The sequence below is a fragment of the Armigeres subalbatus genome, chromosome 2 (assembly GCF_024139115.2).
Source record: "Armigeres subalbatus isolate Guangzhou_Male chromosome 2, GZ_Asu_2, whole genome shotgun sequence".
In the NCBI taxonomy this organism is placed as follows: domain Eukaryota; kingdom Metazoa; phylum Arthropoda; class Insecta; order Diptera; family Culicidae; genus Armigeres; species Armigeres subalbatus.
Window position 1 is genome coordinate 215506565 of NC_085140.1, and position 17682 is coordinate 215524246.

The window sequence follows — 17682 nt, forward strand, 5'->3', positions numbered from 1 at the left end:
CTCTATCTAAACACAGACTTGGTGTCCGTCTCGACGCCCGGCTTGGTGCAGACTGGCATAGAAGTCGGCTCCGAATGCAGAGAAAACCGGCGACGCAGCAATATCACACATTCTTCAATTGCTGGTACGTTTTTCCACTCATTTTCTCTCCGGTTTTCCTCGCTGTACAGCTGTTCATGTTGTTGTTGGTGGGTGCCCGGCGGAAACAGTCCCAGTTTGGTATGCGTGTGATGGCGTGTGATTGTGCAAATTCTCCCCCGAATCACGATTTGTGTTCCATACTCCGGAGAGGTCGTACACGTTGCAAAATACAAACAAACGTTAATTTTCCTTTTGCAGTTTTTCACTGATGGGTTTTCATTCTAGACATAACAGTTCGACAGTGTCTCGCATAATTGCCGTTCAAATGCTTTGTTCTTTTTACAATTAGGCCGTTAAAAATATTTAATAAAAATTATGCCCTGCTGGTCTCTTGAAGGCAAGGGGGGGGAGGGGTGTAGCGGTGATTTTAATAAAAAATAAAAGCTAAAATGAAAAAATATAAACTCCTCGGATTTGTTAATGAATGTTTAGAAAATCCTCGAAATTTTCCGGAGATTCTACTGTTGTCCCCTCAAATCATTATTTTTGAACAAAAAATCCGAGGGGGGAGACATTTTATAAAGTATTTTTATCGACCTTACTCACATTTGAAAAAAGTCATACAGTTTCTCAATAAAGGTATAATACAGAGAACGTAAAGGTAAACAATCAAATTAATACGCTGATTGGTTGATATTTCTTGTAGGAAAATCAATAATGGTAATTTTTTGAATCGAGGTTGAAGCCATCACTGTATATGATATTTGCACAAATAATTACAAACTTGAAAAAAACTAAGAAATTTTCAAACAAAACTGCCGTTCCAAACATAGTTATCCCAAAGCGGGAATATCTAGTCATGATGTCGATGAAGAAATAACTTGTTTGGCCAAATGCTCCATCGCATTTCTAATTGTCAGGGTGCACATAGTTTTAATTCAAATTAAATTAATATTTATTATTATTGTTGTCCTTATTTAAGAGGATTTCAGCCCTTGGCTGGCTCACCTCTGCAAATAAATTTACAAAGTGAAATTCAAGCAATAAGGCGCGTATTTATGATGCTTTCAAATTTAAAAAAAAATGACTAATGAGTGACAGTTGTAATAGTGCCTTTCGCGTTCATTATAAAAAATGTTTTTGAAGTTTTATTCATTTTTAATAGAAAACAATGGAACATGATTCCCCATCGATTGTAATTTGCTGCGAGCATAAGTACCCAAAAAATTAATCAATTATTGGCACACTGTGTGTATGTGTTGTCAGACAGTCGGCCATCCGGTTCTCCTATCACAAATTCGAAGTGCAAGATCGGTCGTGTTTCATATTGGACGCAGATTTTTTCCAAGATCCGGGTATTTATTTTTGTTTAGTGCGGTCGAAAAATAAATTAATTAGTGCAAGATTGGTCGTGTTTCATATCGGACGCTGAATTTTGCAATCGGAAAGTAAATTAATTAGTGCAGGATCGATCGTGTTTCATATTGGACGCAGATTTTTTCCGAGATCCGGGTATTTATTTTTGTTTAGTGCGGTCGAAAAATAAATTAATTAGTGCAAGATTGGTCGTGTTTCATATCGGACGCTGATTTCTTTTTAGAGATCCGAGTGTTTATTTATGTTTACTTTTACTTGTGTTTACTTTTTATGTTTGCTGTCGGAAAGCAAATTAATTAATGCAAGATCGATCGTGTTTCATATCGAACGCAGAATTTGTCCGAGACCCGAGTGTTTATTTTTGTTTTGTGCAGAAAAGTAAATTATTTAGTGCAATTTCGTTCGTGTTTCATATCGGACGCTGAATTTTCTCGAAATCCTGGTGTTTATTTTTGGTTTGTTCGATCGAAAAGTAAATTAATTAGTGCAAAATCGGTTTTGTTTAGTGCGGTCGGAAAGCAAATTAATTAATGCGAGATCGATTGTGTTTCATATCGTATTAGGACGCAGAATAATCGCGAAATCCGGATTTATGTTTTATGCGGACGGTGGGTAAATAAATTAGTACATGATTGCACGCTTTTAGGACGCGCTCGATGGTCTAGTTTCTACCGCTTCTGCCTTACAAGCAGGAGGTCGTAGTTTCAGAACCAGGCTCATTCCCATTAAAAAATGTGACATCGACTATATCATTTTCCTTGATGATTACTCGATTCATGCTTCAGTTAATATACGCTACCCAACACGACTTCTTTTCTGTGGTAATTGTGGAGATTATATTTTCTAGTAGCACCAATAATTACACACTAATATTCCTCTCATTTCTCAACTGACTGTAAGGACTTGACCGGCGCCGTTTTTGATCTGGATTTGTAAGCTGCTGATTCGTGTACTTCGAGAATATGTGATAAATCCCAACCTCTGTTCACTTGGATCGTAGTGGAATTTACACCAGTTCTGATGGTAACTGGTAACAGTCACAGAGTAGCAACCATTGGCATGTACAGTCAGTCTAAGCTAAGCTAAGCTACACAAGTCGGCCCTTCGAATCTTCTATCTCAAATTCCTTTTTTTTAAGTATATAGCCTTCTCGTCACACCTTTTGGTACTAGAAAGGCAAAGCATACATACTGTCAATAGAGTGAAAAAAACAGAAAGATGTTTGGAGAGAAGCACACTCTCGATGTTTTTTCGTAACCCAGATCCAGTTTTGGCATCCGATGAAAAGTGAAGAAATGTATAGAGCTTTATAAAAGCCGTTTCCCGTCAAAAATTATGTCTCGTTTTATTGTCTTAGTCAATTCTTAGACTTATTTACGGCCAAATGTTAGGCCAATCTTGAGAAACAGCATTTTAGATTTTTTGGTTAAAATTTTAAGAATACGGGTTGTTTGGGAAAGTTGACCTTAAATAAAATAAAGAATCGATTGGCGGGAAAGGTCAATTGTTTCTAGATTAACTCAATTTATTTCTTAATGTTTAATTGAGGAAAATCCACCAAAAAGGTTACTTCAAATTTTCTTGCAATATGCACAAATATGCGGCGGAAAAGGTCGAAAGTTTAAAGTTCGAAGGAACCTCTTCCTTCACACTTCCTGCTTCTTCTTTCTTCCTTCTCCTTTTTTGCTTCTTCCTTCATCCTTATTGCTTCTTTTTTCTTCACTATTTCTTCATTCTTCTTTTCTCTTCCTCCTTCGTTATTTTTTAGATGTGAGGTCCTTCAGAAAGCCGAATATTGACTCGTAGTTAGTATGCGCGATTTTACAGCATCACGAATTCACAAAATATCATAGCAATGCGTAGCTCGGTAGTTGAAAGGGATGCTGAAAGAAAGTTGGACGAGAGGGTAAAAGATACCAGCGGATTAGCGGTGCCAACAGTTTGTGGGAGAATGGGGCTTGCGATTACATACCCATTCTCAATGTACACGCTACGGAAGCTCAAATATTTGCAGTCAATAACGGCGCTGGCCACGTCCTCACGATCAAATAGGAAGAGAAGGATTATTAGTCCGACTTTCATTGCTACTAGATAAGATAAGATAAGACGTCGATTGTCTTAGCATATGGTATTGTATTACTTACAAAGGATATTGTATCTGGATTCGCGATTTATGGGATGGGATAGATTAATTGCATTGGAAATATTCTACTTACGGCCCTCATTATCGAAAAGGCATGGCAATCGAAAACACGATAAATTAACTTACCGATCACACAAACCAGAACAAAATATTTCGAATGAACTCGCGATGTTTCTGCGTGCTGATAAAAACACGATCAAACGTGCATTTTTACTCACCCACGGCGTCCTTATCGAAACACGTCCAATCGCGCTTTCTTCGGTGCTTGATTCCCGCTTCAACAGAAAACGGCAATGTGTAGCAAATACATCGAAAAAACGAATCCAACACAAAAAGAGAAGGCAGTAAGCGGAGGTTTTATTTGACTGTCAATAGGTCAATAGCACATTGCACAAAACTGCGCTAATGCCCACTATGTGCAATGTACCGTTTTAATTCATATTCCGAACACTTAAGCACATTTTTTACTTCGGAGGTCTTTATAGCACATGTATTAGAATATTTTAGTAGATCAATTGTTTCCATCGGGTAGCGAAAGCGTTTGATAATCATATTTTATTGATTACTAGCAGACCCGACGAACTTCGTTTCGTTTTATTCTCTGATTAGTTCTCGAGTTATGTTTCTGTTTCTGTTTCTGTATGGGAGCCCCCTTTCCAAAGGGGGGAGGGGTCTCGAACCATCTTAAGAACCTTCCCCGGCCCCAAAAACATCTGCATACAAATTTTTACGCCGATCGAATCAATAGTTTCGGAGTCTATAAGGTTCAGACACATAGTAATTCATTTTTATGTATATAGATTACTATCAATTCTGAATGATTTTATTCTGCTAAACTTTGTTTCAAATACCGAACACGCATAGTAAAAATTATCTTAAATTTCAAACACTTTGATTCATATCACCACCTTTAATGCACTAAAATGCAAAATTGCAATGTTTTCTCATTGTTGGGCATTTATAATGCCCTTGATCTGTATGCCGAGAATATTCGTTTATTAATGCAATAATAGCGAAATGTTTTAGAAACGGGCTTGGTAGTCATATGGCTACTGTTTCTGCCTCATACGCATGAGGCCGTGGGTTCAATCCTAGGCCCGTTCCATTCTTCTATCCATTCTTCTATCTTTCGCTATATTTCTCATGTTCTAGCAATCGCTAGAACTGGAAATGGACTTCCATACCGTTTCCATTTCTATCCCTATACCTTCAACTTGATTATTCTAGCAGTAGCTGCTAGAATTGGAAATAAACTAAAAAAAACTCGTTTCCTACATCTAATTAGAAATTCCATCAGTTGTTTTCTTCTATCTATACATTGGTAGCTCGTTAACCAAGACGAACCTCTGCCTCTCGAACCTAACCCAAAAATTCCAATAAATTCCGTATGATCAGAGGCTTGCAAGTGATTAAATCATCATTTCCTCCCCCTTCCCTACATTGACTTGCATTCCCAAGTAACAATTCTGTGACCGTTGGGTTTTATATGAATTTTAATAAGGTTTAATTGTGGGAATAATTAAAGCCTTTTGTTTTATGGTGGTCATAAACAATGCCAACGAACAAAAGTTTTATATCACTCTTGAGATATCCATAAAACTCTTATAAACCATGTTTTGAAACTAAACTGTGTTTAGCTTTGAAGTTTTATTATTGCTTTCATATGCGTCATAAAACCAGTTTGGGTCACTGCTTTAAAACTACTCAACTTGACTCGATCTATTCGCCATTTTGAATTTGGAAAGCAGTGTTGCTGTATAGCTTATACGTGAATCATGCAATAAGACACAAAATGAGGTTAGCATATTTGTACCGACATAATGTGAGTGACATGTGTGTCTGATAAACTTAAGATGCTTCTCATTTGCCAAATTAAAAAAAATAGTTTTCATTTAGATTTGGAAAATGAGACACATAAATGTGAAATGCTATTAAATATATGCATTTAATTGACTTGCGGCTTTTCATGAAAAGCCGATGCGATGAAGAATCATTTTAATTTACGATGATTTCGAGTTTCCGATTTCTAAAAAAGTTAAGGAGAAAATAATTTTTGCATTTTTCCTCATACTAATGTGCTCCTGGTTAAAGAATTTGTCCTTGTAACATACACACAAATCTGATTCCTACAAATTACACCAAAAATACGAATGGGGAATCTTAGGTTAGGTTATTATTAATTAGCAGGTTCACTAATTTCAGGAAATTACTAGCATTCGTAAATTTCTTATACGGATCCGCAAATCTGCCGAGAGCTTTAATTTCCACAGATTTGGCATCGTTGCCCGTAGGACGAAAAAGTGTTTCCCGTCTCAGCCACTAGGCTGCGTGTTATCGACCCGAAGGCCATCTGTTGTAGGGAAGTGTAATCTTGACAAAGTTTTATAACAAGTTTAAAACGGTCATGAAGTAACCAAAGAGAATTATTGAGGTTATCACAAAAGCCATTGAGCTATTTATCGTCAGATTTTTTGTTTTCATAAAAAGGAATGTCGCCATGTTGAAATAATGATCAACGTCATAGCCGTGATTGAAAAAATACATCAATTACGATCAAATTGATTATTCATTAGTGGCATTAAATTATTTCAGAGGTTTTTTGATAGAAGCACAGTTGCTTTATTGAAAACTATTTGAAATTGAAATATTTTGAGCAGTTTAGAAAATTATTTAATTTCCTATTTTCATGTGATTATTCGATAATTTCGAGGCGCGTTGATTTTAAGCTTCTACAAACTCAATATTCACGATAAATTTGGTTGCGCATGTCATTCTGTTGTATGAACTACTTAAACAATACTTCATTTTCAACATCAACCATTACAAGTAAAATCAGAAGCTTCATTTTCCACACATCAGGGGACATTGTTATCTAGTGAAAATAAAAACAAAGGCAATGGAATGACAATAAATTTAATCCAAAATTGAAACAGTTTTATTTTTACTCTTATGATGGTCACGAAAACCTCTTATAGAGTATCAACAAATTCAATACAATGTTTTATTGCCGTTTTATTACTACTCTTAATACGGTTTTAATAACTTCTTCTAGATTGGTCCATTAGGCCGGAAGGCTATCTTAATGATGTTAGGAAGAGGTTTTGGTGGAGTTATTAGTTTTATTAGCAACTGGTCATGAAAACCTCTTATAGAGCATGATAAATTTTAAAATGTTACTTGGGTTCTGACGTTGCAGGCGCCAGTAAGACCTAACAAATGAGATCACCAGTACCTTGTACATTGAAGATGAGTGCGCTTGTCCCAAACAAAAACATCTGTTGGTTCTCTGTGCAAGAACAGCTGATCTGGTCATAATGGAGTAGCAACTACGGGCTGCAATCAAGCTCAAGCAATAATAGCGAAATGTTTCATATACATCTCCATATAACGAGTTTTCGGAATATGACTCGGTTCAGGATTTGAATCAAACGATATATGCGTTTAGCCTTGAGTTGAGAGAACCATAGCACGCATAATGATGAAGCAATAGCCGATCATTCGCTTACTTATAACGAACAATCGACTTAAATATCATCCCTGTATGTCAATTATGTATTACGTCAGATTTGGGCTTAAAAGGGAGCAGCTGCTTTAGTTGATCCAGCACATTATTAAGAAAACTTGGAAGCACGAAGATCTGCCATGATAGGGCACCTGACCCATCAAATTTAATATTTTCTGAGTTGATAGAGTTTCCGATGGAATACCTTTAGACATTTCCGGAGAAATAACTGAAATAATTTTCGAATGATTTCCTGTAGGAATTTCTGAAAGTATTTCTAGATTAATTTTCGAAGGAACCCCCCAATTCCTTAAAAAAATCTTAGACGAGTTTTTCACGAAATTCCCAGAAGAACTTCTTAAGGAATGTCCTATGGTTTTCATTAAAGAAATTTCTTAAATAATTAGTGGAGGAAGTGTCAAAGAAACTCCTGAGGAAAATTTCAAATAAATTGCGAAAGAATTTCTGGATTTATTTTCGAAGGAATGTTTGAAGCAATTCCTGGAGGAATTTCAGAATGCATCACCTACTGGAGGAAATCTGAATGAATACCTATAGGAGTTTCGTATGGAATTTCTTTAGGAATTTATGAAGTAGGGGAAACCGCCAAATGTTGAACGGCTAATTTTGTCGCCTATTGTTGAACTCCCATAAGAAATGCACGTGCGTTCAACCTTAGGCGAAGAAATTAGCCGTTCAACATTTGGCGAATTACCCTATGCCATCAGGAAAAAACTTCATTAATTAATTCCTGGAGGTAATTCCGAAAGAAATATTCAAGTTATTCAAGAATGATTTTGTGAATGAATTTCGGGATACATTTATGAAATATTGCATGGGTGAATATTCAAAAAAAAAATCTGGTGGAATTTCAGAAAGAATTCCTGAAGTAATTTGTCAAGGACTTTTTTAATATTGCCCGAAGAAGTATGATGATCGATCGACTGCAATTCCGATATTTTGGAGGTTTTTCTTAACATATTGTCTTAATAGACTTTTGTGCACAAATTACGTAACGATTGAGGGGGAGGGAGGGGGGTTCAGCAACCGTTACTTATTGTGACATATGTAGGGGAGAGAGGGAGTTTATGAATCGTTGCTTAGCAAACTAATCAAATTTAAAAAAAATAAAAACAATAAAATAACAATAACGGTTTTTTGTGATGTGTTTATAATAATTGGGTAATAGGGAGGAGGTTGTCTCACTGTACTTTACGTAATTAAAGGAGGGGGAGTCTGGTCACACATTACTTGTTGTTATATGAGAACGATCTTTTTGCGTTACGTAATTTGTGCACAAAGCTATACCAGAGTCAAACAGGATTTGGTTTACTACCTTGGTTTAACTTTGCAATTAACGCTGCATTTTTATTATACAGATTTCGTGAAAAATTCTGATTTTTTTATGGAAAAAAATATTTATTTTGTGGAAAATTTTGTAATTGTTTATTGCTATTAATGATTTTTTTTATGGGAAATCAGTATTTTTTTCCGTGGACCATTTTGATTTATTTATAGAAATTACTTCTTTTATAATTGCTTATTTGTTTTTATTTTGTGCAAAATTCTTAATTCTTTATGGAAAGTTTGCATTATTTGTGGAAATTTTATATGTATTTATTGCTCATATTTTGATTTCTTTATTGGTATTTTCCTATTTTTTATGGAAAAAAATCTATTTGTCTAGGGGGAGTCTTTATTTTATTCCTTATTCCATTGCTCCAGTAACTAGTAACAAGTAGTTATTGGCACTAGTAGTGCTGGAAGAAGAAACGAACTGAAGCGTGTTTCTACATCCAATTAGAAGAATAATTCCTTTTGTCACATTGCCAACCTAAGACGATCCTCTACCATAGAACCTAATCATTTAATCAAAAAACAGCTGATCTGGTAATAATTAAGTAGGAACTACAAGCGGTCCATCAAGCTCAAGCTCAATAACATGATATTGATTAAGCACAATTGCCGCATTTTCTGCGAAACTAGAGTTAGAATGATTGGGTACTTAAATATGAAAATATCATTAACGATTAATGAAACACGATATATCGATTAAAACAATGGAAATAGGATATTCCCTATGACACCAAATTTTAACTATCGAAATATTGGCTATTGAAAATAAACAAACACATTCAAAATTTTAACGGATTGACAGCTGTTTTAATAAATTTGGGTACGTTCTTTGTATAACTCTCAACTGTACGGAATAGCATAAATGTCTTGCTCTGTCGTATGGAGCCATCTCCCACGTTTTCCACCCTGCTCTCATCGACCGTTTCGCATTTTCTCCCCAACAGAATCACGTGCTGTGCTACGAGCATGTGTTTGTCTATGTTTAGGCCCGTAGTGGTAGTACGTAGCCATGCTCGACTGTACACACTCGTGCTCTCCAGTACCTTCTTCTCCACTGCGGAAAGAACCAGTCATCACATCCTTAGGTGGTCGTACCAATAGGTTTTCCTCCACCGATCAACAAAAAGCCAAAAAATACGCTTTTCTTGAAGGCTGTTAATCTTCTTCTCCGATCCGCGAAAATTTGTAAATATTGGAGTGTGCATGTGTTCTGTTCTGCGGCGCCCTCGCAACGTTGTGGATTTTGCTGCTCGCTCGAAATGTTCTGACCAAGTGTCGAAAATCCATGCTAATCAAGGGTTCAATGTTTTCCACAGTTCCGGAAACTTCTTACTCCAGCTCGGAGGGAGAGGACGATTTCTTCGACGCAAACGATGATCCATTCACCTCTAGTCAGCTGAACAGTCCGACAAGGTAAGTGCTTTTTTCCACGTTGTTCTCTATCTAAACAAACCGTCATGCTGACACGACATGGACATGGAGAGTGCTTAGCCTCAGTAGTAATAATAATCATAATTATATCAATTTCTGCGACTATCAGCATTAGATGCTTTGACGAACGAACCGTTTCGTGAGCTATGAATAGTAATGTAATAAGACGGACCGTTTAAGGGCACTTCAGCGGTAGTAGTTTCTGTATGACAACATTGGCAATATTTTGCGTTATGCGCATCAAGTTCGCGTTCCTTGCGGCATTTATCCTCGCCGTTTTGTTGCAGGTGTGTTCAGAACAAGCAACACAGGGCTGTATATTGAACCTGTTTGTTAGCGTTAAATTTATTGGCACTAATTTATTGTCAGTGTTGTTCATTAAACAATTGATAAGAAAATCAGTTTTACAAACTATGGCATCCACTCCCTCACTCAAAAACGATCGAGACCTTTTCAACTTATCCCTATAAGTACGAACAAGGAAGCGAGAATTAATAAGTAAAAGTTTGTTTGATAAGGTATAAAAAATCACAATATAGAGGAGTTGAACAAAAATTGATGAGAACTCTATTGAAAAATAACTATGTAATATTGCTCCAATGTCCATTTTATAATGCTAATTGGATGTCGATTTATGACGTATCGTAAACTGCACAGATAAAATATGTTGTGATTTTAAATGTATTTTCATGCACATATTTGAAGCATGCAAATAAACATAAAATTCAATCGATCTTACTGTTCTATTATTAAACCGTGCTTGCTTGTAAAATTTAGTCAAATTTAATTGAGTTTTGGACTAAACACGTCGTTTAATTTTCAAAATTATTTGCTGTGTGATTAAGTTCTGATCTGTATGTAAATACAGGTTGGACTTCATAAATTTCACCGAGCGAACCTTACCGCGGGTTCATCGTTTTAAACGACACATTATTTATGTATACCTAGTCCAAAATGATTTATTTTTATGAAACTAAAGGTTTGTAATCTATGTAACCTTTAAAATTATAATCTTTTTGGTATGATTGATGTTGAGCACCTATTTTACCTTTTTTCGTTCGCACCTAATGTTGATTTGCATCGAAATTGATATGTTACAGTATATGTCATTAGAATAAACAGACAAATTGATCAAAATAAAACTATTTCATTTAAATTTCATTGGATTTCACAATAAAACATACCACCTTTAACTTCATGGGTAAAGTTCATCTTTTTTGTCCTTGAGCTGAACCACTCGTCACAGACGATTGAGGAACGCAATGTACGAGGCCCGCAGGTGCTCTTGTGTTTATTGAAATGAGTGATTTATCTTATTTAAAAAAAATGAGATCACAACAAAACTAATAATGTGCTTCGTCGGACTAACGATCTATGATACCCTGGACATGCTGGACATGATTTCAATGTCGTATATTACGTTTTTGCATCAGATTTGTACGCGATAGACACTCACGCTGTTGTTTATAACTTTCATAAAACAAATTATATATAGAACTGTAAAAAGGGCTCGCAAGAGAACTATAGGCTATAGGCCTTTTTCCCGAAGTTATTATCAATCGATTTGATTCGACAAAAACATAAGACAAGACAATTCTCAAATCGTTAGAACTGGAATCATTTAATATCAACACGCACTGTTCATTTTCTTCCTGCGTTTCTAGAGGCCGTTTTTTGAATGTTTTTTTTTCTAATATTTGGAATTTTGGAAGGCATATCTTTTTCAGTGATAAAAACATCTTGAAAATCCGTTGAGATTTAAAGAAAAGCTTGAAAAGGACAACAAATTTTGGGCACTCATTCGTCTTGAGTATCCCTTTTATTGATCCTTTCTTGATTTCAATGACGTTGCAGCAACCTATGTCTGAGTAGAGTAGCCACCATACTCTGTCAATGACGAATGTCAATAATTGACTCTAAGCTGTTCAACAGTTTACCAGATCGTTTGAAGCAAATCTACAATTTTTTTTTTTTAAAGCTGATTTTTAAGATATTACAAAGTTCATCACTTAAATCTACAATTGTAAAAATTTCTTATCTAAGATCTAATCTGTATTACACTATTGAATATGTTTTGTCATCATCTATCAGGAACATATAAATTTGTAATAATTGGGGTGGCTGTACCGGTAATAGTGGTGTACCAGAAATAGTAGAAACTTGATTTTCACTGGAATTTTAACATTTTCAATTTTAAAAATTACTTCATAGCATAGCGCTTGTTTATAATAGGTGAACGTGTTCAAAAAATATTTGAAATTTTCCGGGAAAATATAGGAAAACATCATTTTACCTTAACTTTTTTGCTCTCTTGCATCAGTAATAGTGTGGCGTTCCTATATTATTGAATCCCATAAGAAACCAATGGGATTCACTATTATAGAACAGAAGTTAACTAGTACATACCACTATTACTTGTCCATGTGCCATATAGTGGAGGAAGCGATTTCGAAAAGAAAATAGTATTTTGAAGAATCAACACCATTTTCCCGAAAAGTAAAAAAGAGCAATATATTTACATCACAGGAAATGTATTCCTATCATTTGTTACGAATTAAACAATTTGGACCTGTCACTATTACCACTATTACTGGTACACCTGTATAGTTTTTTCATTGCTAAAAAATCATAATTCAATGGTATTTTTATTTTTTATTTACCTGAAATTTTGGGAACTACTCATTTTTTTATTAAATTACTAAAATCTGTCTGAATCGAATTTAACTCTCGATTTCTATACCCTTATAGGGCATTTACAGGAGCATTGGAATTCACTGTCTTCATCTTGACGAATTGTTCAAAACATAGTAACCTATGCATTAGACCATATCAAAAAAGAAAAAAATATCGTAGAATTCACATAATGTATATTTTTTTACCAAAACATCATTTCAAACATTTTGTTTTTATTGTCTTTATTAATGAGGTTTTCGGCCCTTGACCGGTTCACCCCATTTCAAATATTGCCTAAGACACCGAAGCGATCGGATGTTTTGCCTTTCTCGTACAACAAAGTTGTACCGAAAGGCTATCATTTCACTCCAAAATCGAACTTTTTATAGAAGTCTCGGAGACCCATGATGTTATATACCAATCGACTCAGCTAGTCGAACTGAACAAATGTCTGTCTGTCCGTGTGTATGTGTGTGTGAGTGTGCACACGAAAATTAAAAAAAAAAACATTAGCCACTTTTTCATATAGTAATTCCTAACCGATGTTCTCGCAATAAGTTGCATCCGACAGGGAGCAAAGCCGTGTTGATCACTATTGAATTTGATAACGATCGACCACTGCGTTTAAAAGTTATTAAGAAAATGTAATCGAACTATATAAGCGCCATATAAGGTTGGTGTCTTGGCTAAATTCGAGAAAGGCAGTATCACCACTCGGTGAATTAAGTTGTTTTTTTTAAATTGCCTACGCATTTTTGCTCAGACCTTTTTCAGAAGTTAGGCTAGATTCAAAATAACTTTTAAGCCCATAGTGCGAAAGACAGGATCTCTCGTCGAATGCAACAACAGCGGTTTGGAATAAGGGTCTTAAAAAACAGTGAGTATTTTTTTTTGCTCACACACATACTCACACATATACACGTTCATAGAGGTGAGTCAATTCGTATACCGTGGACCCCCGATAATTTGAACGGTACCTCATTCATATTTACGCAGGGGTCTGATGTTTTGGTTGTGTTTTCGTAGTGTAGATGCAGTCTCGTTTCTTCTGCTTGTCGTTTATGGAACTGTCAGTGTGGAACGCGTCTATCTCTTTCTTTCCCATGATTCTTCTTATGGCTGTCAGTGCGGAATTTTCTATGTTGGCTACGAAATGAACTGTGGTGGAGGTATACAAGTGTCAGTCCCGTGTATTTACGGGGTCACTTTTCAATTCGAACTTATGATTACTCTATCAGCATCAAACAACAGTGTATGAATCAAAACGGTTTCGTGAACACGTCGCGTTTCCTTCACTACGGTTAATCTTCAATTAGCGTATCCCGCCGCGAAAAAAACACATTTTGCTCGGCCGGGCACATAATTGAGACCGAACGCCTTAATAGGTCGTGCGAAGTAGACAATTGCTTCAGGAGATTTAGTGGTTCGCAAAATCGGTTCCACTTGTATTTCACAAGTGTACGATAAGCGACCATATTAGAAAAACAAGCGTCGATAAAAAGCTACACTGTGTTAGTGCTGCCTGTTGTTCATCTCTGAGTGACCGGAGTGACCACCGCAATATACGGACATACGCACTGTTGATAACAACGAACGTGGGATCAAAACTAAAAAACGATTATCATCGAGCAGAAAACGCTTCGCTGTAATTTGGTTGCTACTTGGGGTAGGTAACAGGTGACTGTTGCCCTTTACTGATTAATTCAACCACGGCGTATGAAGAAAACAAACCGGGACTAGTGAAATCGGTAAGAAGAATATGACACCCTACGGGGGCGACCCCGGAGGGTCTGCGGGTCCTCGATTTCCAAATTTCATGGACCCACAAAACGAATTCGGTAGACTAACTGTGCTGCTGATGACAGGGAAAGACAATGCAGCACTGCCGGCAGACCCGGTCCTTATAGGAAACAGCATCGAATCGGTAGTAGGCAATAATGGGATCGAATCAGCGAAAAGCGAAGATCGTGGTTCGCGCTATGTCCTCCGCATTAGAAATCAGGCAAATGTAACAAAATTGCTGAACACGACAACGTTATGCGACGGCACAGAGATTTCAATTATCCCACACCCGCGGCTCAACATCAGCAAATGTGTCATATCATCATTTGATGCTATCAACTACACTGAAGACGAACTGTTGGAGCAATTGCGTCATCAAAATGTAAATCATGTCAGAAGGATAACGAAGAACGTAAGCGGCAAATTGGTCAACACCTCAGCCCTGGTATTGACGTTCAACCAAACCACATACCCGAACCATGTAAAAATCGGACTTTTGCGTATCCCAACCAGGCCTTTCTACCCGAACCCGCTTCTTTGTTTCTCCTGTTTTTCGTACGGTCACGCCAGGCAGAGATGCCCGGGCCCAAAAAGGTGTAGCAACTGCTCTGCCGAACACGATAATGAGGACTGCCAGATTTCAGCATTTTGCCATAATTGTAAGGGTGAACACCGCCCCGGAAACAGGCAATGTCCCGTCTATCAAAAAGAGGCAGCCGTTGTCAAACTAAAAGTAGATGAAAATTTAACGTATCCAGAAGCTAGGAGAAGAATCGAAGGAGGATGTGGAACATATGCACAAGTTACCGCTCAACCTAATCCAGACGTCGCTAAACTCGAAGAACTCACGTTAGAAAACCAGAAGAAAGATGATTCAATTTCTAAGTTACTCGAAGACAGCAGGAAGAAGGATGAAATAATTGCCAAACTTCTCGAGGATCTACATTCCAAAAAAGCGCAACTAGAGTCTCTTGAACTAATTGTAGAAACATTGCAGTCCTCCATCTCCACACTGTCAGCATCGTCGTCTGGAATCGCCCTTAGCGCGGAAAATCAGCATAAACCCGTCACCAAGATACCAAGTAACGTTAAAGGAATAACGAAACAGAAAACTAAGAGAGAAGAAAGACATCTAAGACGACTGAGAAATGTCTACACTACTTCCCCAGATGGTTCAGGATCACCTCCCAAAAAAACGACGAAGCAAGCCAACACAAATTTTGAACTGGACTCAATTATTGAGTATGTTGAAGAAGAAGTAGTTCTGGACTCAGATGGTGAATCATCACCGATAAGTGATAACCCTCTCAACAGTATAATTCACCACCAAAATACATCCAATACAACCAAAATCATACAGAAAACAACCGCACGAACGAAGGAAGGTTTGGAAGTGGGGAAAGTGCAGTACCCCTTCCACTTCCGGAAGTGGAAGCGCAGCTGAGCGGAGAATCTGTCCGGTACGCAATACCCCAACCCGTAGACGAAGATGCCCTCAGAGCGGCCTTCGAAGACCCAACAGCAACTCAACATCAATCCAGTATTGCGACATGCAGCTCTAATAACCGGACCGACAACACTTTTTTTGTAAACCCTAGGCTTTTCCCCACACCGAAACCTATTGGAGCAGCACCCCAGGAAAGTGAAGAATCTCCAAAGGTAGTAGGTGTGGGGGGCCTGCTATCCCAGGCAAGTACATTAAACAAGTTATCGCGAACATCCTCTGCAGTCTCATCAACTTTTTCAGCGATCTATGGATCTCCATGCGCTAACCATCCCCATAAACCCAGAGTATTAGACAGACGGCATCGACATACTAAGTGTGTTAAAAAATTCCTATAATTGGATAAATCAGTTTCATACAGGCCACATTGAGTTGGTCCTACTTACGTTTAGTATATCACGTCACGCTTTTCTACCGTCCTATTTCCCTGAACTATTCGTTAGCTATAAACCTAGTAACTATACAGAAGCTTGATTAGCTTTAATTGTTTTTGACCGAATTATTCATAAGGCTTACATTGAATTCATGTATCCAACATGTGTGTAAACTAGGGTTATAATTGGTTGGTCGGGTCACCGTTCTAGAATTCAGAAAACTATAAAGAAATTCAAGAAACTAACTTAGAAATTCAAGCAAACGCTAAAACATCGAGGTTTTACAAGTTAGAGATCTAATTACCTCAAGATTGTAGTAATGATTAACAATAATATAGAAATATATAATTTTAGGAATTGAGATCGCATAAACTCTTGTTTTGGCTAGAATATCCCACTACCTTTTTTCTTGTTACCATTCATCGTTTCCTTATCCTCAACTGACGTTCAGTGTCTGTCATCGTTCGACTGATCCGGGTTTCAAGAATGATCGTTTAGATGCGAGGGTTAGAAAGCGAATCGTTCTGGTGGACCGCGTCGACCAGGGGTCGTAACACTCCCCAGGTACACCAGTGCGCTGGTTAACGACTGTTTCGCGGAACACATCCAGAACAGCAATCTTCGTTGAGGGACGCTCATATACTCCTGTCACGGTCTGTACTGCCACCGATCTCACTTGACCATCCTTCGCTTGGTTGACGGATATTACTCGACCCTTCGGCCAACAATTTCTGGGAAGTTCTGGATCTACTACAAGCACGATATCGTTCACCTCAATTGGTTTGACATTGATAAACCACTTTGTACGTTTTGTTAGTTCATCCGGCTCGAAGGACCACGACCCCCTGGGCCTGTTATCGAACATACTCGTTCAACTCAAGATACTATTCCAGGAGATTTGGCGTTCTGCAGTAAAATGGGATGACGAGATACCAGACGACCTAAATGAGAAATGGCTACAATGGTTACGAATACTTCAGAGATTGCAAGAGATAAGCATTCCTCGTTGCTATCGGTCACTGACAACGATTAACTCGGATACACTAATACAGCTCCACACATTTGTGGATGCCAGTGAGCTGGCCTATGCGGCAGTTGCTTATTTACGTTTCCAACAAGGCAACACAATAGAGTGCGCTATCGTCGGCGCCAAATCTCGTGTAGCGCCCATAAAATTTGTTTCTATCCCAAGGTTAGAACTACAAGGTGCTGTGCTCGGTACCAGACTTGCCAACTCAATATCGCAAGCCTTGTCGATAAAATCAACGAGAGATACTTCTGGACAGATGCTCGAGATGTTTTATGTTGGTTACGCTCTGACCATCGTCAATATTCTCCATACGTCGCCTGGCGGGTAAGCGAAATATTGGATACAACGGAAATCGTCAGCTGGAGATGGATTTGTTCAAAGGACAACGTAGCCGACGAAGCAACGAAGTGGAAACGTTCGATTGAATTG

At 37.5% G+C, this 17682-nt stretch overlaps 1 protein-coding gene across 2 annotated transcripts in view; it reads left to right on the forward strand.

Moving 5' to 3' along the window:
- Positions 1-17682, forward strand: part of LOC134211630 (oxysterol-binding protein-related protein 9) — a 232243-nt gene that overhangs the window by 174403 nt on the left and 40158 nt on the right. Inside the window, exons 7-8 of one of the 2 annotated variants that reach the window (XM_062688695.1) lie at positions 17-124; positions 9776-9872. In XM_062688695.1, the coding sequence (XP_062544679.1) occupies positions 17-124; positions 9776-9872 (205 nt within the window). The remainder of the gene's footprint in view (positions 1-16; positions 125-9775; positions 9873-17682) is intronic. The other variant, XM_062688696.1, reaches the window with a different exon arrangement.